The following is a 20,827-nucleotide window of genomic DNA, read 5'->3' as shown; positions in this document are numbered from 1 at the left end:
ATGTGAGAGGGAAGGAAGAAAAAAAAAACCGAACAAAAACCAAAAAAAATAAAAAAAAAAAAAAAAAAAAAAAGTAACATTTTTTTTAACCAAAACACTGAATTCTCTCCGGTTGTGTGCATGTGCGCGTGTGCAGGACGGTGTTCACGTCTCAGCAGCTGGAGGAGCTGGAGAAAGCTTTTCATGAAGCTCATTATCCTGACGTTTACGCCAGAGAGATGTTGGCCATGAAGACCGAGCTGCCGGAGGACAGGATCCAGGTGAGGCATCACCAACAACCAGTCATCGACTCTAATCACAACTGTGAACAATCAACAGAGCAGTGGAGCTCAGTTCATCCTTTTTTCTGTCGATGATTAAAATACTACTACTACTACTACTACAGCTTTTACTACGTACACTCCCCAGACTACTACTATTATGAACACTCCCAACGATTCACTGGCATTATAAGTTTAAGTTTTATATATTTAAACGGGAACCGAAGACATTCTCAAACTCAAAAATTCGATTCTTTTTTTTTACAAAATTCAAATAAATATAATTTAAACCGAATTCACTGTAAATGACGACAGGTTGACAAGGAACAAAATACATTTATGTGGATTTATATTATAAAAGTATGCGAAACCATTTTAGTTAATCCATACGTGTTAATAATAAGTATATAATTTCGGTGTAAAACGCACTTTTTGTACCTGTAATCCAGCTCTGATAACTTAATCTAAGCTTTGTTCCCGAGAACACGAAGTATTTATTTTTTGTTTGTTTTTAAGGTGTGGTTCCAGAACCGCCGGGCTAAGTGGCGGAAGCGGGAGAAGTGTTGGGGTCGCAGCAGTGTAATGGCGGAGTATGGGCTCTACGGGGCGATGGTGAGACACTCCATCCCTCTACCAGAGTCAATCCTCAACTCTGCCAAGAACGGCATGATGGGATCGTGCGCCCCCTGGCTGCTCGGTGAGCACACTGCACGTCAGTGCTGCACACATGCACCACACATGCACTCACAAAATCTAACATACCGTGAACCACACATAAACGCATACACAAACACATATTAATAATAAAGTTAAATAAAAAGTAGCCACACGGTAAAAGGCAATAATTGCAATAAAAACATATTTTTAAGACTGACTTTTGTTAGGTCCCTGTTGAAAAGCAACTTCTGTAAAATCAATATTTATTTCTATGGATTTATCTGTTGGTATTATATTTTAACTGTTTGATGACTGATTCACTTAGATGAGTTAATTAACGATATGCTGTCAACTATTATCTATTTGAATTGAGGGTAAAAAAAAAAGCCTTGACTAAATGTCTGTGTCTGTCTCTGTTTTACAGGAATGCACAAAAAGTCTTTAGAAATAACAAAAACCTGTCCCAGCCCTCTGGAATCAGACTCTGCCCACTCCGACTCCTACTGTGACACCATGGGGCAAGGGGGCAGTGATAGAATCGAGGCCAGGAAAGTGGGGCATGAAGAAAAACTTTTGGATCAAGAGCAAGAGGAGGAAGTGGCCATTGATCTGTCCAGCTCCTCCAAACAACAACCACAGCAGCAAGGAGCGTCAGCGAGGCATGTGTCTGCAGCCCAGCAACAGAGCAGCAGTGAATCAGACGAACACAGCTGAAGGCCAGCTTCAGTTGCTTCTGTTTAGTGATGTAGAAAATGGACAAGCTTTCTTCTTTTGAATCAAGAACTTGCAAGATATTCAATGTCATTGAACGAAATGTTCATTGACATTGATGTCACAAACATAATCACAATCATTCCTGTCCTGCTTTATCAGCTATTTTCCTACAGGTAGGATCACACCAGTGAAGAATAATATGGAAAAAATATCTTTTATTTTTTAATGGCTTTTTTGAAAATTCATAAAACTTCTGTTGATCATGAAGACACACTAACAGCTAACCTTGAACTCCTACTGCCATTGACACAAGGTTGTTTTAAAGACTGTAAATTAATATATATATATATATTGTTTTTCTTTTAATATTTTGTCCTAGATGTCTGTTTTATATTTATTTGTTTCTGCTGAGAAATTAATGTTAAATGCTATGTTAATGTGAAGAATTGATAGTTGAACTGATATAATGACACATAAATGTAATATATTGAACATTTTTATTGTTATTATTATGATGAGGATTTCTATTGTAATTATTATTATCATCATCATAGACTGTGTGTACAGCGGCAACTTAGAGTCAAAGAATAAAGAAAATATTTTTGAAAACCAAACTTTTTGTTTGTATGTCGTGTTCACTCACACTGATTACATTTCAGATTAAATGATTTCAGATTAAACACTTACCCTATTTCCAGTGTTTAAGTTATTAATCAGTATCAATGTGTAAAATATATCGCTGACATTTTTAAAATGACTCACACTGAGTCACCTAAAACATCGTTCAAGGAAACTACCGAGTTTTAGAACACATATTTTTTGATGTTCCGAAAAAAAGAAGAAATTGTACCTTTATAAATCTTGGAAATTATTTTTTTTAGCAAAGCTTTTGCGTGATGGAGATGACAAAAACGTCACTTCCTGTATGTGTGTCTTCCGGTTGCTAAGCTAACGGTCTAACTTCTGTTGTAAATGTTTAGAATAGATGAATTAATGACATTCGAACAACGCGTGACGTTGATCGTAGGTCATTTGGCTAATGCGGTGAAGGCGGAAATTTTTAGTACACTGGGCAGACAAAATAACACCGATCTGGAGGTGAGCAAAATAATGTAATTGCTACTGTTGTGAACTAGCTCAAGTTCAAGTGTTTACATACACTTGAACTAACTTAGTGTGAGTATATATCAGCAGCAGCAGTGTCCGCTAAGCCTTCGGGAATAACGGACACTGCTGATTTATACTCCCACAAAGTTAGTTAGTTTATTACTTGGTTATTGCAAATAAAATATAAAAACAAATACAATTAGTCGTATTCTACTTTAATTATCTTTGCTGCAAAGTAAACTTAAACATACTTATAACTCCTTAATTAACATAAAATCTTAATCTGAAATGTATATAGTTTTTAATTTTTTTTGAGTTACAACAGTTACGACAATGGTGAAATGTATATAGTTTTTAATTTTTTTAAAATTTGAGTTACAACAGTTACGACAATGTTTGCTCTATACAGGCACCGATTGGGCCCTCAGTGCTAAGGTTTTTAGAAATATCTATATAATAATATAATACATATGTTAACACCCGTCTTCTGTTTCTCTTTTATCAGGACAGATTGGTGTCTCTGGTGGACAACCTCTGTGCTGAAGCTGTGGATAAAATCCTGCAGTTGGTTCATGGGACTCCTCATCTGTATGACATCACAGAGCAGAATAGTGACACCGTGATAGTGCCGCAGACGTCTGAAGGTGTTTGGGAAATTTTGAGCTTCAATGACTCTCAGCAAAGACGTGTCCTTTATTTTTTTTAAAGTTTCATTTTTGTTTTACAGGGGGGGATGGTGGACGTGACCCCGTCTCCTCTGATCACACCTACATCCTCGTTTCTGAGGTCAGGAAAGAAATTCTCAGCAGCATTAAACAGGCTAATAGTTAGGTACAAACTCATTTTTTAATTGTTTTTCGTTCCAGAAAGATGACAGCAATCGTCGTCATGTGGTTGTCTCTGTGCAGAGTTTGGCCCACAGCAGTGGTGAGTTCCCACAGCTCTACCCACAGTTGAAATTTGAACGTTTATTCTGTTTTATTATCATTAATCATCTATGACAGGGGTGTTAACCTAATTTTCACCGCGGGCCACATCAAGAATACAGTTCGCCTTGAAGGGCTGGTTGTAACTGGAAGATTGTATAGAACAAGGGTCCCCAACCTCCAGTCCGCGGACCAGTACCAGTCCATAGGTCATTTGGTACCAGTCTGCAGTAGGACACAATAATTTGACAATTTTAGAATAAAAGGTCATTCAGACTGATACAAACAGAATAGAATATTTTAGAGAGATTTTACTAAATGCTTTTTAAGCTCCCGCAAGCCGCATTTGGCCCCCGGGCCTTGAGTTTGACATGTGTGATCTACGGGAAGATGTTACTGAACTTTTTTGTGTGTGTGTGTTGGTTTACAGATCAAACTACAGTCAGTTGTTCTGAGAAAATGCCTGATGTCACAAATGTTCATATCTCCACACCTGAAGCTAAGGTCAATGACCATGAGTATGCTCAGCCACACTCATCTTTGCCTAATACTGCCTCATCAGAGCACACAGACGTAAGAATCAGTAATACTGCCTCATCAGAGCACACAGACAAGAGAAAAAAAACACCGCAACGGCTGCAAGAAGAGTGACGCGATCGTGCAAACAGTTCATTGTTCCAGGTGCAAAATGTTGTTTCCAAATGCCGAGCGTCTCAGCCACCACCAAAAGAAGTCGCACCCAGAATGTTCAGTGTGTGGTGAAATATTTACTGGCACGCTGAGGCTTCGTGACCACGAGATAAAAGAGCACAGGCTGCTGCCGTACACCTGCGACTTCTGCGGCAAACGATTCAATCACAAGGCTCATCACGACCTGCACGTTAGGGCGCGACACACCGGTGAAAAGAGCTGCCACTGTGACATCTGTGGGAAAGGCTACGCCTGTGTCAGCCTGATGAAGACTCACAGGGTCACTCATTTTGATAAGACCTTCATCTGCGACATATGTGGGAAGTGCTTCTACCATGCCTGCCACCTGACACGCCACAAACTGGTACACCAAAAGGTGCAGCCCTACAAGTGTGCCACATGTGGGAAGGGATGTACACAGGCCTCCAACCTGCGCAGCCACGAGGCCATCCACACAGGTGAGCGGCAGCTCTGTGCAGTCTGTGGTAAGAGCTACCGGTGTCTGAAGAACCACGTCATCAGTAAACACCCCCATGAGCTGCCTGATGCATCTACTGTCGTGGTCTGCAACGACTGTGGGAAGAAGTTCGCTAATCATTCGCAGCTCAGAGTTCACCAGCGCAGCCACACAGGAGAGAAACCGTTCCCTTGTGTTATATGTGGGAAGAGTTTCCGTCTGAAGGAGATGCTGCGCGACCACCAGTTCACACACACCAGCCAGAAGCCTTACACATGCACGCTCTGTACTAAGACCTTCACCCTGGCCACCAGCTTCATGAGACACCGCAGCATCCACAGCGGTGAGATGCCGCACAGCTGCCGCATCTGTGGGAAACAATTCCGTCTGCTCACATTTCTCAAGGCTCACATGCAGACTAAAGCTCACCTGAGGAGAGCACAACAGAAGTCATCGGGCCTTGAACAGAACGCTGACATGACAGTGTCAGACAAACACCAATGTGACATGTGACAAATTTCAAGGGGCGTTGGTTCTCAAACGAACTCCCGAAAGTCATAATCATAGTGACTTAAGATTTGTCGAGTGTAACCTTCAGACATTTTGTGATTAAGATGTAAAAATTTTGAAAATAAATGAAAAAATATTTATATATATATTTAGTATTTATAATATATCAGGTGGTTTTTCTTCACCTAATGCTTTCCCTTCTAACCATCTTTTCAAAAGTCTCAGTTCTCAAGCTTCATGCGCATTAAAATTCCAAGACATCAGTATATGCACTGACATGTGACAATTTGAACTTATCTCAACTATTGTTGCAGCCTATACATTAAAAGCAAATAACAGATCAATAAGTCAGTTGTTGAATTTACACCAGCACAGTTGCCCGTGCATTTGAAATGCTGACATCCAAGACTTAAAACTCAGGTTGGTTTGTTCTCAGTTTGATAATGACATGGATTATCCATGGTCCTGCAGCCTTGACCTCCAATGTCTCTAACAGCTGCAGCTGTAAGTTAATTCAAGATCAAATCCTTAGATCTCTGTCTGTGAACTAATTCCTGGACAATCACTGAGTTTAAATCTGCACCAGCTGCTGCCACTGGTTTTAAAGAAAAAAAAAACATTTAGGAATTCAAGGAATTAAAGCTGAAGGAAAATCCAGTTGCAGTTAATAATAATAATAATTAATTCTTGTTTCTATAGGAGGTATTACAGGTGAGTCACAAGAGTGGCTTTTCCACATACATACTAATAGAAATAGGAGAACAGTCTGTGTCGAATCAGTTGCTTTGTTGCTGTTGTGTCACAGTTTTCCTTCCACTGACTCCGTCTCTGTCAGATTAGAACTGGTCTTTTCTGCAGCAGCTGTTTGATCAACACGTTTTGAGCTTTTCACTCCACACTCCACCAATGCTCATTAACCATTTGTTTCTCGGTTTAATTTGCAAAACCCAATGTTTAATCAGCACTACTTAATGACACTGCATTAGATAAGATTAGAATGAACTACAGATGATTAGAATTCCACTCCTTCTTTAAGTCTAGATCTCCATACAGTGGTACCCAGAGCGACGTTGAACCAGGTCTTATTGGAAACTCCTCAGCCTCATACTTCTGGAACTATAGCAACTGGCACTATTTTTTTTTTCCGAATCCCATATCCAGAGTCTTTGATCTTATTACTGTAAGGCAATGGTTTCAAAACCTTTTCTGCAGCGCCCCCCTTTGGAAATACCTCGACCCCCTCCATGTCCACACTCTCACAGCTCTTGCTTCAAAACTGTTCTTGTCATTGAACAAAGCAAAACAAATACGATCAGTGCAATTTTCCCACTGTGGGACAAATATAATATAAAATATTGAAATTTTAATGACTTTGAATTGATCAGCTCATCAATTTAAATATACTGTATCATCCAATGTATCTTGTCTTTGTTGAGTATTTATTAGAGTTTAGGTTTTATCTGATTATCAAATCCTCGAGGAGTCCAACAGAAGAACGTTTATGCAAGCTGGAACGGTTTTGTCTGTTGTGTTTGGATTTTCTAACAAATGAGCCTGACAGCATGATTGAAAAGAACAACTGTAAAAAGCAGCTGTAAAACTCACATGCCACTCACGCATCAGATGTCACCAGCAGTCATTGGTCCAGTAAAACTGAAAGCTGTGTTTAAAATACAGGCGTCTAATGCTGAGCAGCTGGAATGGACGCTGATTATTTTTGGATGATGACCGACCAATCAGCTCACTGTTAGATAATCACAACAATGACATCTGATCTTCCAGACCTATAGACACATGATTTATTTCTGACAAGACATAGATAATGTTCAAGGAATGTGACTCCGCAGATTGAACTCAGATTGTGATGAACACAGATGCAGCTGAACATGAATGAATTAACATTACTGTTCTGCCTTTAAGGGTTAAAAAGTTAAAATGTTAAGTCCACACATTAATCATTGAGCAGGTTTAAAAAGTCTATATTCTTTGGTTGTGAAAAACCGTGTCAGAGTGAGGGGTCTCTTCTTTGGTCTAGAGAAGAGATTGAGTGCCCCTTTTTGTTAGTTGCAGCTATGCTGTGTCTTTTCCGTTGCATGCAAGATGAACGGACTACTGGATTATTTGTGTTTGAGTTTTTTGACACTTTTGCCTCAAGAAAATATTTATCCTGAATAATGGATTCAGTTGGAAAATAGAAGACTCAATTATAAGACAAGAAAAGTCAAGCCTTGTGGTTTTTTGAAGGATTCTAAACATTATCTGACTGTCTAGCTCTGCATAAGCACACGCACTGCGAGGGCAGTACAATTATTGTCGACATTCTTACTAATGTGTTTTTCTTCTTATTATTCTTATTCTTTTTCTTTTTCCTTTTTCACGTCATGGTCTTCTTGTTCTTCATCTTTTTGTTCTACATTACAATTATTGTCGTTGGAGTCATACACAGACGAAGTAAACAAATGTTATTTAAATGATACAATAACTAGTTGAACACACACAAAGTGCTTGTCTTATTCAAAACACAACATAAACGACCAGGATTAACAGGAAGTTTCTGTTAATCCTGCATTAACACACACTAAGACAAAGGCACAGTTTGTTTTGTTGTTCTTAACATTGTATGTTATTTGGGGTTTCTGCTCCTTATTTGGCTTTTTTTTTCTTTAAGTTGTTATGTTTCTAAAGTCAAAAAATAAAGACATTAAAATAAAATAGCATTTGCACAAAGGGTAATTTAATAAAAACACATTTTATACAAAGTCTTATTGACATAGACATATCCAATGGCTGGTGAGGCCCTGAAGGTTCTGATTTATTATCACTTCTGTTGAACATGTTTGTGTCAGCTGGTGTCAACTGATGAGAAAACTCTTCCATACCTCCTCGGCCGTCAGTCCACCCCTTTATACAGTAATGTATTCCTTTGTGTAGAAGCCAAAGGAACATTTCAACATGAACATCCCAGGTGTGATCGCGATGCTGTTTTTTTATCTGCTGGTCCTCGGGACCGGGATCTGGGCTTCTTTTAAATCCAAGAAGGAGCAAAAGAGAAGTGCAGCAGGAGAAATGGAGATGGCTCTCCTGGGAAACCGAAGAATCGGCTGGGTGGTGGGGATCTTCACCATGACAGGTGAGAAGGCAACATTATAATTATGCTGTCATGTACCAGTTAGATTTATGCAGCAGATGTTGGACTCATTGTAACTAATGTCTAAACTAAGGTCTTAATCTACAAAATAAAAAAATAAAAAAATTATACTTCAACTTCAACAGGTCTGCATAACAGAGCCGGACTAGACAAATATAACAGTTACAGAGTTTCAGTGTTCAAACATTAAGGACAATAATTAAATCTAATCCCACATAAACTCACTAATCCAGACTGTGGTAAAAGTTATAATTCATATAGTTGAATGTGTTACTTTCTCCTTTATTCTTCTTTGCATACTGATGGTTGTTTTATATAACATAATTTATGTTGGAATGACCGTTAGAGGCTTAAATAACATGAAAGATGCATTTTCGTGAAATACACTTTAACATCTGCTCTATTTTTGTAAAACAAAAGATTCAAAGACATTTGACTTCCCAAAATTCTAGTTTGGAGTCATGCTTTACACAGAGGAGTTCCCATCAAATGTATGTGGATTTCTTGAGGCAATCAGTGAGTAAACCATGTGTCACATGATCCACATCAACGTGACCTCATCTGTTAGTCAAGTCAACCTCTAGTGAAAAACAAAATAAACTATTTGCCCTGACGTGTTTACAGTAAATACCTCCTGCCGATGTTGTCCAAACACTTAATTTCCGATTCCGATATCAACCGATGTAGATATAGGACTGGTGATATTTATTTATTTATCTGTACAAACCACTGTACGAGCATGTGATTAATTAAATGAGCTGCAACGCTGCCATCCAGAGACCTTTATCCCCAAATCCATTCTTAGGACACACGTCATTTGGTGAAACCCAGGGATTATGTTATCTGGTTTTCATTATTGGAGGAAAAACCGATAACAATTTTTACAGATTTGACATAATATGCTAATATCTGCCTGATAATATCGGACGGCCGATATTTTCGGGCATCCCTAATTTTGAATCATTTGACAGACCCATTTATCTGTTTTCTTGATTTTCTGTCTCTAAACCATGTTGGTTCTTCTTGCAGCTACCTGGGTGGGTGGAGGAGTGATCGTTGGAACAGCTGAGATGGTTTACACACCCTCCATGGGACTGATCGAGGCTATCGTCATGATTTTAGCATACAGCGCATCTTTTCTGATATGTAAGTTGAACAGAATTCACGAAATACCTTCCTGGTCTGTTTGCCCTCTTCAGAAGAATGAGGCCCACTCTCTGGATGCACAGTGTAGCATTAGCCCAGTATTTTTTCGGAGCTACTTGAAGATTTGCTGAGATTTGGCGAGCATTACTTTTTAAATATTTGTGCCATTTTAAAAATGAATTACCTTAATCTCTTGTTGTATTATTTGCTGTATTATTTTTCTTTAAATCCAGGTGGTCTGGTGTTCGCTAAACCACTGAGAGAACTGAACTGTGTCACCATGATGGACCCTTTCCAGGTCAAGTATGGGAAAGTGCTGACAGCTGGACTGTCCTTGTGCTCTCTTTTTATCGAGTTGATGTGGGTTCCTATCACACTGATTGCGTTAGGTGAGTGACAGCCAAGAAACACCAAACGCCGACAGCAGAGGCACACACGGCTTATTATACATTGTAGAAACTTATTTAACAACAAGTGTCTGACAGGAGGAACCATGAGTGTGATTTTGGATATCTCCTACACTGTGTGTGTCTGGATCTCTGCTGCTGTTGTCATCACCTACACACTGATGGGAGGTCTCTACTCTGTGGCCTACACTGATGTCATACAGCTGGTCCTTATATTCATCAGTTTGGTGAGTTTGTACTACTTTTACATTTTATACAAAGCCGAATAATGCTGTTGTTTCTCACTATTTTTTTTTTTTTTACAATTCATCTCCACAGTGGCTCTGTGTTCCCTTTGTTCTGATGAACCCCAGCTGCTCGGACATTGGTCAAACACTGATGAACAACACCTTACATGTTCCTTGGATTGGTTCACCACAACTGAAGAAGACTGGGCTCCTGATTGATGACTTTTTATTTTTTGTAAGATAAATCACCACTGTGTTTAATGCATAAAATTCAGTGTCGTCAGATTTTGTTCACTGTTTGGTTTCTCCAAAGTCACTGGGGACTCAGGGATTCCAGTGTCTCCATCAAAGGTCTCTGGCATCTTCTTCCTTAGCAACGGCCAAGACCACCAGTGTGGTTGCTGGTTTCCTCTTTATTGTGTTTGGAATTCCTCCTGTACTTCTTGGCGCAGCTGCAGCATCAACAGGTGCAGTGAGGTTTTCATTTGATCTAAATCCCGACACAATCTTCAACCAGTTTGTAGAAATTTCAGAGCGGCAGTAACAGTCTGTCCAACTCTGAGGGCAGTCTTTTATATTACAGAAGAATCCTCTGAGTCAAATGGATATACCACAGTTTTCTTGGTCTCTTCCTCAGACTGGAACCTGACCTCCTACGGTTCTCCAACTCCATATGAAAGTGGTGAAGCTGCGATGGTCCTGCCCCTCACCCTGCAGCACCTCACTCCATCCTTCATCTCCATCATCGGTATTGGATGCGTGGCCGCTGCTGTGATGTCATCAGCTGACTCGTGTTTGATTTCTTCTACCTCGCTCTTCACCTGTAACATTTACACAAACATCCTGAGGCCAAAGGTGATGAAGGGATAATTTAGAGATTTTACCTCCAAACATAATATCAACATTAAACTCTTCCTCTCTACTTTCTTCTACAGGCATCACAAAACGAGATTCAGTGGGTAATCCGTATTACTGTCTTGGTGATGGGTTTGGTTGGTACATCACTAACCACTGAGGCAAACAGCATCATCTTATTCATATTCATTGCTGCTGAAGTGGCCTATATTGTTGTTTTCCCTCAGCTGGTCTGTGTTCTCTTCTGTAGCATTTCCAATGGTTATGGAGCTGTTATGGGTTGTGTGGTGGGAGTGGGGCTAAGGTTGCTCTTTGGGGTCCCATCAGTAGGTCTGCCAGTTGTTCTTTACCTCCCAGGATGTCTTCTTGAGGATGGGGTTTATGTCCAGTACGCTCCAGTGAAGACCATCTCCATGCTGTCTGCCATGGGTTCCATCTTGTTGTTCTCCTATCTGACATTTGTGCTCTTCAACAAAGGTCTGCTTCCTCAAAAGTTAGATGTGTTTAAAGTGAAAGTGAAACACTTACCACAACCGCCGAATTCAGTGCACGACGCTGATGAAGACCACGAAACTGAGATGTTAGCCTCAGGGAGAATTAACGCCAATTGTTAGTGTATGTTATTGTTCGCTCTTTGACGTCTGAAAAAAAATGTGTTATTCACATCACGGAGAATTAACGCCAATTGTTAGTGTATTTTATTGTAAAAATATCACCCTGGTGGTTACTGCTTAATGTATATAAGGTCGTTACATTGTGGTGTTGTTCTTGGAAAATCCAAGAGTCTTTGGAAAATATGTCTTGATGTCTCATTAATCTTAAAAGTTTCTTCTGATGTCTGTATGTAACTGTTAAAATGGCTAAAATGCCAGAATTTGAGGGAATTTAGTAAAACTGTACAGGGAGTGGACTTTTATTATATGCCTCAACTGGATGGAACTGCTGGTTGTAGTATAATCCATTCTGGTTCAGATGATTCCATTTATTGATTAAACACCTATTTCATTATGATTGCAAATTGCCTTTTGACTAAACACAGGGTAAGTCCAAAGAGATAAAACCCTCAGTGCAGGAATACAGTTATTAATATCACTCAGAATATTTAGAAATAGCTAACAACAATTACCAAGACAAAATGTGTACTACAACACTCAGAGGAACACGGGAAATCAAACATATCTAAAACAATAAAAGGAATGCTTGACTTGTAAAAACAAATTCAAGCAAAAAAAAACAAAAAACAACAACAACAAAACAATACGAAAAAAAGCACTAAAATCGTTGTATTTTTTTAACCGGAAAATATAATTCCGTGCTTTGATTTTGAAAGGTAATAGCGGATCGGCTAACGGGATAACTGTGCTGCTGGACGGGTAAACGAATGAATGAGTGGATGAATAAATGAATGTGTGAAGGTATGACAGGATGACTGCTGCTTCGTCCGCTACAAGAAATTGACTATGAGGATGACAATGAAGGGTAACATGATGATGATAAAGTTGATCGATCGCGGTCGTTTCTGCTCCGCAGTGGAATCTCAGCAGCAGGTGAGTTTCTGGGGGGATCTATTAGCCCAGCTAAGCTAACGCTACCAGTGGCTAACACAGAAAGAAGCCCTGAGTGCTAACACTGCTAATGACCTGTTGTGAACACACACAGACATTGCAATACGTACAGCCTGATGATTTGTTTAAATATTTCAACTGCAATTTTTTCATTAGTCTTAAAATCAGATACGACCAAAAATAAATCACTGTAAGCATCAAAGTGTCTGTAATGAATTGTTCAGACCATATTTTTTAATAATAAAATTAAATAATTATTATATCATGTTCAAATAAATACAGGCCCAGGGAGGGCTCTTAATATCCATCTAGAATGATGTTAAAAAAAAAAAGGTGTAGCCTATACTTATTATGACAATGTTGTCCTCTTTTTTGGGTTAGGGTTAAGCTTCAGTCATTGTGGGAAGAAAATCATTATATCGTTGTGCAAATTAAGATATTTATAATTTGTTTAAATAATCCTCTTACACTCAAATATCTAAGTCTCTTTGTATTGAATACACTTCATTAAACTAATTATTTTATGGGGAAATTATTTACTCATGGTAGCTTTCCCTCTATATTAGCCACCTTATATTCATAATATATATATAATCAATAAATGTATTTTTAAGGTTTTAAAACTTAATATTAAGATGAATTAATGTTATAATAATATTTTAGTTTATGACACACAAAAATGTATTAAATCCAAATAAATGTATTACAAAAACATGAGCATTGCTTGTATCTAGAATTGTCTCACGACCAAACACAGTCCCTGGCAGTACTCGACAGTACACCTGACATTTGATGCCCTTCATTTTTTAACGTAAAGGTTAGGCGCTTAGAGGTTTCATTGATTCAACAGCAGAGGGCAGCAGAGTTAACATCCACAGTGACTCGCAGTCCTTTTGAAGTCGTCACTTATTTCAGTTCTGTTTTTCAGGTGTTTCTATCGACTATATTTATATAATCGAATTCACTGTTGTTGTTGTTTTTTTACAGACGTCACATTTGACGTTTTGAATCGTAGGGATGAGGTAACTTGTATCTTGTTATGGACGAGTTAGCATTTTCACACTGAGCAATAACATGAATAAGCATTGTCTCACTTAACAATGGACCTGAACTTCATATAAGACAGTTTTTTTCACAATGGGCCTTTTAATATATTAACATTTCCCCTTTTATGATTTATATTTTCATTCTTACATTTTCTATCCTTCAGCTGTAGAGTCATGCAACAGAAGTTGTCCTCCAGAGGTTCTGGTTCTTTCTTCTTAGAGAGGACTGGGCAGGCCTGTGGTGCCGTTACAGATGCTGTCACTTCCTGTGACCTCCCATTCCGCTGCCCGCGCTGTGGCGATCAGGAGCGGTTCTGTAGCTTAGCGTCACTTCGTGCTCACCTGGAATTCCGACACTCGTACCGTTCACCTGACATGAATGCAGGTGGTTTTAGTATCACTGGAAAACTCCCAGACCCTCTGATGGCAGTGATCCCCTGGTATGACATGAGTCTACCCACCCGTAGGGGGCAGCATAGCTCATGGCGGCCACCTCATGTACGTTCCCTCAGCGACAGCAGAGACGGCGAGTGTCTGCCCTCGTATAGTTCAGCCCGCAGACGGACACAAAGTGTTGGAGTGGGAACACAGGCCGAGGAGGAGGAAGATGAGGAAGAGGGGACAGAGGATGAAGACGATGAGGAAGATGAAGAGGAAGACGACAGAGATGGAGGTAGTAATGATGACCACATCAAAATATCCACAAAAAGGTCAAACTCAGGCCACCGTCACTTCCTCTTCTCCTCTGTGGCTCCTCTGGGACCTCCACCTGACCTGGACCTGGACCAAGACCTGGACCTAATTAGTACGTTGTCATTGTTGATTCAGATTCTGTCTGTCAATGCTGTCATACTGAGCTGTCACAAATCTAATCCTGTCACCACCACCACCACCAGACCACAACCCATACACTGGTCTGGAGACGGCTGCGGCCTCCGTGGCTGTGAGACGGCGGCTGGCCAGTATTCTGCGTGCAGCGGACAGCACCATGCAGCGGCGTCTGGCCCGAGTGAGCACAGAACTGGCCCAGACTGACACGCAGCTCCTGTGTGAGCGCGCTCATTCACTGCACCTTGCCCAGGAGAGACAGGAAATGGCAGATCGGGAGCGCTCTTTGAGTCGGCAGGTGGATGTGGCCGTCATGGTGATCGCGGCGCTGAGAGAGCAGCTCAACGCCTCGGAGAATGAACTTGAGCGACGAGAGAGGTGAGAGCAGCCTCCGCTCCTGAAAATAAGTCAGTGTCGAATCCAGATGACGATTCTCTTCCTTCACAGGGAGGTGATCACCATCCAGAAGTTTCTGGAAGCAGCCGCCCGACAGGAGACCAATGGAAAAGTTCGAATCCAGTGCTTCATTGAGAACCTACTGAGACGAATCGCTTTGGCAGAGAGACTGGTGGAGTACTACCAGGTCAATGGAAGTCCACTGACTCAGTCCAACCGCTACAAGGTACTGGTTCCTAATAAAACAATTCTTCTGACTAAAAGTTGGAGTTTTTATATTGCTAGGCCTCCGCAACCGAAATGTTAATCTTAGCCTGTGGAGACACAGTGATCGCTGGTTGTCAGCTGTCTCGTGACGTGTGGTCAGTCAGTGTAATTACACTTCCACAGGTCACCAAAAAATTCTAAATTCCATGTTAATATAGCTATGCCACAGAAATATTTTCAGAATATCATGTACATTTAAGGTGGATATTATATGATGAATTTCTGTTGTTTTTCATCTCTTACATACCTGGCTGTGGCAACAGGGGGCGCTCACAGTTCTGTCATTGCTGGCAATATAAGCTTAAAGTGTATTCTCTCTTTGTGTTTGTTCTTATATTTGAATCTCTCTCTCTCTCTCTCTCTCTCTTGTTAGCAGGAGACTGATAACGGGCCTCAGAGAATCACTAAGAGCAGGTGAGTCGCAGCACCATAGATTCTGGACACGCTGTGGTCTAGTTTACACATCGCTGTTTGTATGTTGTCCTCAGGTCAGCAGTCGGTCCACTCTCCTCTTCCTCCATCATCCACCACAGCAGGACAAATTCTTCTTCCTCTCAGTTTGTGGGCCACCAACCCTCCTTTAAATCGGCGAACGAGCGCGAGCGTGAGCACCGTGAACGTTTGGCTCAGTCGTCCAAACTCTTCTGTCGGCCTGAACACAGGGACGACATCTGGAAGCAGCAGCGGCGCCGATCTGCAGGGTATGAACTGTAAAAGAGCCAGAGGGGGCGGAGTCCGAATCTGGATTCAGTTTAATAATCTATGGAAAATCAGCAGCATCGCGATATTAGCATATCATGTAATCTGTAAGAATTGGTATGGTTTATCTTCCAATAATGAAAACCTGATAACGCAATGCCTCAAGTCATGGGTACCATAAAATACTTTTGAGTATAAAACTACGGCTGTATGTTAAAATCACTAGATGGCAGCATTGCAGCTAATTTAATTAATCTCATACTCGTACAGTGGTTTGTACAGATAAATAAATAAATATTACCAGGCCTATATTGGAATCGGAAATTAAGTGTTCGGACAATATCAGCATATCGGATATCGGCAAAAACTTAATATCGGATATCTGTAGGTGTAGGCTTTTCCACATAGGATTAAACTGAATCTGATCTGTAGTAGAACGACAGTAAAATAAACCTCACGCATTGAATGTGAAAACTCAAATGTGAATAAGAAAATTTTACATTTTCGTACATCCAGTCTTGAACCTTGTCTCCAGACTGTTTCTCTGAGTTCTTGGTTAAGGATGCCAGTCTTTATGTTTTAATCTCAGAGTTAATGTTGATGTTTGGATTTTGGATAAAGACAAACGATTCTTCACGTGTGGATTTCTGGACCGGTGTTAGGATGCTGTTAGAACTCCAGTGGAACCACAGCCTGTAGCATCTATCTGTTGAAAGTAAGGGGAGGATGTGTCCCAGGAGGAACATTTTCTGGTTCCATAGATTTGATGGAGGCTCATCTGTGGAGAACGTCTGGATGTTTGTCGACATTTGTGTTCCTTGAACTGAACTTTTTTTTTCTTCTGGTTCCTGTTTAACGTGGACTGTACCTGTTGGTGATCAGTGGAGATATGACATCATATTTTATTTATGTAAAAATGACATGTAAATATAAATATAATATATATTTAAATATATTTACTAGATATATTCAAGGCAGATAGTCTTCTTTATCTTGTTTTTTTGTGTAATTATTATTGATAATGTGATCAAATGTGTGGAAATACTTATTTATTCAATAATTAAAGTGTTGTTTAAAGACGTTAGAATCAGTTTGTACAGATCTGTGAGCGATTAGTTGTCCTGGTCTGTGGTTGGAGTTTGTAGAAAACTTTATTGAGCAGATTTTACAACGATAAAAAAGTGAATCTTCATTGTAGAAATCCAGTGTTTTGTCTACACAGAAGAGGTCTCTAAGAACTGTTTTATTTTTTGTGAGAATGTTTTAACAGAATTTAACAGAAAGCACTTTGACGAGTGTGGTTTTGAGCTTGACAATCAGAGGGTCTTGAAAACTGGAAAAATATGGCTTTCTAACGGTGAAAAAAGAAAAAAAACACAGAGACTAAGGTGTTTGGATATAATTAAAGTCAACAGTGGAGTTCTAGGTTTAAGGATTAGTGAAACTCAGTATTGTGCCTTCATTCTGAAATTTTGTCATCTGTTAAAAGAAAAGTGTGGATTTCTTTCCTTCATTTCCCATTTAAAAAAAATAAAAACAAACTACAAACCACCTTCCTCTGCCTCATTAATTTTATTTAAAAAACAAATGTGGTGATAAGGGTTTGGAAGTTGTGTAAGGTTCTACAAAAACAGATTTGGAGACGTGGGCGTGTCTGCAGATTGCAGCTTTGACAGAGACCACGTGGCGGCACTGTTGTTACATATACAATAATACTATTACGGAATTGTTTATTATAGTTGTAAATTTAAATATATTGAATTAATGAATGTACATTAATTGGAATATTATTGTATTAACTTATTACCTAAGTTTGAAGTCATGAAGTAAAATTATTGACAGAAAAAGTAGTACTTAAAACATCACTTGAAGATTTAAACAGGAGAAAAAGACAAAAAGCCCCCCAAGTAATTAGCATTTAATCTCGCGTCATTCAGCTTGAAGCCTCGACAACAGAACTTTTCGTACTCTCTGGTGTTTCTGTGCTCTGTGTTTGTGTGTCAGTGTGTGGTAAACGTGTTGCTCTGTCAGTGCCTCACGGTGCGTTTGTATACACTGCTGGTGATTTTTTCACGTGATAACGCCAGGATTTGACGTCACAGCGGGGTCTGAGTGCACCATGGTCCTCACGCAGCACCATAGACTTTATCACTGCAACGTTTTCTGGACATATCAGAGCAAAACATCTACACACAGTCAGCGAAAGAAAACACACATGAACAGCTGAGCTGCTGTGACACAGATAAGCAAATAAAAGTCAGAGAAACAAAAACAACTGGTCTAAACATGGGCACGAAATACTTTTTTTTACATTTCTGAAATGTATTTCAGAAATTTAGAAAATGTTAAAAATTCTAAAAATGTCTTTGTTTGTTTGATCCGTGATATAAATTACAAAGAAATTGAACACAAAGTCACAATTGAACTTATGTTATAAGTGAAAGTAGTGGCGTCAAAACTTCTACATTGTCTGCTTTGAGAATCATAGATTTTCTCTGTGGAGTTTGGTACAGGAGAGAAAACATTTGTGCTCCCACTCACAGCTTCCTGTCTAAGCCCAGTGGATTTTATTTCTGTGGCAAAACACATTTGGATCCACTTGACTTGAAGAGTCTGAGGACCGACGGCACGCAAACCTCAGAGGAGAACATCCTCAAACCCAGATCTGAGATTAGGGCCTTAGAAATCCAGACACATAACAACTGGAGCATCTTTCTGAAAAAAGTGGGGGTTTTTTGTTTTGTTTTTTAAATTATCATTTATTACTGATATTTTTAAATGTTACTGGAGGTCAGTTTTGTAGTTGTACTGTAAGACATCTCTTTGCCAACATACTATCATCACCTTGGTCCAGGTCTGGTAAACAGAGGCTGAACATGCCATATGTGGTTTAAATGACCATTTTCAGGCCTAGTTAAACAGAGAAACCATCCAATATACTGATGTTGTTATTTCAACTTGAATGAACTTGGTTCTGGACCAGGATGTGTCGGGTCTTTGACATCTGCTGCCTGGTTTTAACTCAAGACTTTGATTCCTTCTCCCACCACCAGGCAGATGATGACATCACTGTGAGTGAAAGTGTGACGGATATCTTCAAAAACACAGGATCCCACGCCACTCGCCTCTTCACTTTCTCCCAGCCAAACCCCCCTTTTCCTCACCCGCCCACTCACAGCGTGACATGGAGCACAGTATAAATTACTCCACACACTCAAGGTGTGTGACATCATACTGGTTCTGTCCAAACAACATGTTCGCCTTTGATGGACAGGAAGTGAAGAGTGGAACAAAAATAGACGCTGTGATTCAGAACACCAACAGTTCCAAAAACTGACAAGGGGCCAAACTGTGGGGACACAGTGTCATCCAAATTAAACAAACAAAGTTTGGAGACAGCACACACTAACAGTGTGTACAGAGCAGCAGGAGTGTGTCCAGTGTGTGAACTGCACGCAGACCACCTCATATCACTACAGGCCTGTTTTTAAGAGCAGAAAAAATAAATATATATATATATAAAGAGAAAAAAATGATAGTCCAAGAAAACTAGTTGGCTTTTCCATCAGGTCATTGCACAGAAACTGACCTTATTATTATTTTAAATGATCTTTTGGCAACAACTGGTGTTGATGGTTTGATCTGTGGCTGTTGACACAGATGGATCCAGTACAGTCTGCTTTGACACTGAGGTTTGTTGACACATTGGTTTTTATCTTATCCTTTAAACAAAGCTGTCATCATTGGAATGTTTACTTATTTTTCAGCAATATTATCTACATAAGGGTAAGAAACACCTAATGGTAATCATAAATTAATTAATATTCCTATTAATTTAATTCCTATTTATTTAATATTCAACTATTTTTCACTGGCTAGCAGTTGTTTTGTGTGTTGTAAATAACTAATGTTTGCATCTATCTATCTATCTAGTAACTTCAATTAAAACATTGAAAATTTACACACCAGTAGGGGGCAGTAAACTGCATTTCCCAGACTGCGTCGGGGGCGAGAATTCAGCGGTGCAGACGTGTTTGACAGCAGGTCAGAAATGGGGCATCGACATGTGACGCTCACCAGCACATATTTCCGGTCATTCATTGTTTGTTTATAGTCCTTCACGTATTCGCCCCCAAAATTAACCCAGTCTTAAAATTCACGTAGGTTGGTGAATAATACGAATGATATTTTGATATTTAGAGAGAAGGAGCAGAAAAAAGAAGACAGGAGTTCTCACTTTGTTTGTGTCTCTGCTCACCAAACAATTTTCTACAAACAGAGAGACGTTTGTGTTGGATTATCCGGCACAGAGCGGCGTCACCTTTGCCTTCCCTGCAGTAATAAACCTCTGACTCAGACTTATCTGACATGATTTACACACGTAATTCTTGGAGCACGACGTCAAAACTGTGTTTTTACCTTCCTCTCCGGGGTTAAGGTGAGCGACTGTTTGTCGTTTTTAACAATAATAAAACAAACTCAACTGATATTAAAGGCGGAAGTAGATTGTCAGATGATGCAGTAGTGAGTCATCTGTCGTCTGTCCTTCTTTGATGCTAAGCTAACAGCAGACTAGACGTGGACTTGGACTCAGAGTGTGGCTCCGCCATGATCTGCGGCGGTGCCGACATGAGCTCCCTGGTCCAAAGAATCGCCCGCCAGGCGATGGTTACCTTCCGCTGTCCACCTCGGGCCGCGGAGGACGGTGGTAAATCGTTCCTAGAGAATTTGACCCGACTGAAGAGCTTAATGACTGAAGTCAGAGCCGCGGACCTGCGTCTTGTTCCCCGTAGAGCGGAGGATAGTTCGACCGGTATCGCGGCTGTGGGTGCCAGTTGTCTGCGCGCTGCGCCTCCAGTCACCTATATGCACATCTGTGCGACAGAGCACTTCAGCATGGGGGAGTTCCTGATGAAAACCGG

General features: G+C 40.0%; 5 protein-coding genes across 6 annotated transcripts in view; all 5 read left to right on the top strand.

Moving 5' to 3' along the window:
- The window catches only part of vsx1 (visual system homeobox 1 homolog, chx10-like), a 3,350-nt gene extending 1,445 nt beyond the window's left edge, over nt 1–1,905 (top strand). Inside the window, exons 2-4 of the mRNA XM_025060935.1 lie at nt 111–260; nt 777–972; nt 1,342–1,905. Of these exons, the coding sequence (XP_024916703.1) occupies nt 111–260; nt 777–972; nt 1,342–1,631 (636 nt within the window). The 3' untranslated portion in view covers nt 1,632–1,905. The remainder of the gene's footprint in view (nt 1–110; nt 261–776; nt 973–1,341) is intronic.
- A 636-nt stretch (nt 1,906–2,541) lies between these two features.
- Nucleotides 2,542–5,468, top strand: LOC103387027 (zinc finger protein OZF-like). Its single transcript, XM_025060781.1, has 6 exons — nt 2,542–2,729; nt 3,244–3,382; nt 3,466–3,524; nt 3,605–3,665; nt 4,095–4,248; nt 4,286–5,468. Exons 1-6 carry the CDS (start codon nt 2,604–2,606, stop codon nt 5,322–5,324), a joined length of 1,578 nt encoding a protein of 525 aa, XP_024916549.1. The 5' UTR covers nt 2,542–2,603; the 3' UTR covers nt 5,325–5,468.
- Nucleotides 5,469–9,403: 3,935 nt separating this feature from the next.
- Nucleotides 9,404–11,708, top strand: LOC103387035 (high-affinity choline transporter 1-like). Its single transcript, XM_025060783.1, has 3 exons — nt 9,404–10,484; nt 10,563–10,716; nt 10,887–11,708. The coding sequence occupies exons 1-3, from the start codon at nt 10,365–10,367 to the stop codon at nt 11,117–11,119; spliced, it is 507 nt and encodes a 168-aa protein (XP_024916551.1). The 5' UTR covers nt 9,404–10,364; the 3' UTR covers nt 11,120–11,708.
- Nucleotides 11,709–12,412: 704 nt separating this feature from the next.
- znf365 (zinc finger protein 365) lies at nt 12,413–19,762 on the top strand. Of its 2 annotated transcripts, none has more exons than XM_008321517.3 (6): nt 12,413–12,651; nt 13,880–14,520; nt 14,612–14,921; nt 14,991–15,165; nt 15,583–15,620; nt 15,695–19,762. In XM_008321517.3, the coding sequence occupies exons 2-6, from the start codon at nt 13,890–13,892 to the stop codon at nt 15,918–15,920; spliced, it is 1,380 nt and encodes a 459-aa protein (XP_008319739.1). In that variant the 5' UTR covers nt 12,413–12,651; nt 13,880–13,889; the 3' UTR covers nt 15,921–19,762. The 2 variants fall into 2 exon arrangements, with proteins under 2 accessions (XP_008319739.1, XP_008319738.1); XM_008321516.3 differs by having other exon boundaries at nt 12,422–12,651; nt 15,580–15,620.
- Nucleotides 19,763–20,302: 540 nt separating this feature from the next.
- LOC103387026 (2-aminoethanethiol dioxygenase-like) overlaps nt 20,303–20,827 on the top strand; it is a 2,230-nt gene continuing 1,705 nt past the window's right edge. The window contains 1 exon segment of the mRNA XM_025060782.1: nt 20,303–20,827. This exon segment is cut by the window's right edge and continues 16 nt beyond it. Coding sequence (XP_024916550.1) covers nt 20,514–20,827 — 314 coding nt within the window. The 5' untranslated portion in view covers nt 20,303–20,513.

The sequence above is a fragment of the Cynoglossus semilaevis genome, chromosome 12, assembly GCF_000523025.1.
Source record: "Cynoglossus semilaevis isolate Cse_v1.0 chromosome 12, Cse_v1.0, whole genome shotgun sequence".
NCBI lineage: Eukaryota > Metazoa > Chordata > Actinopteri > Pleuronectiformes > Cynoglossidae > Cynoglossus > Cynoglossus semilaevis.
This window is presented reverse-complemented; position numbering and strand designations above follow the sequence as displayed.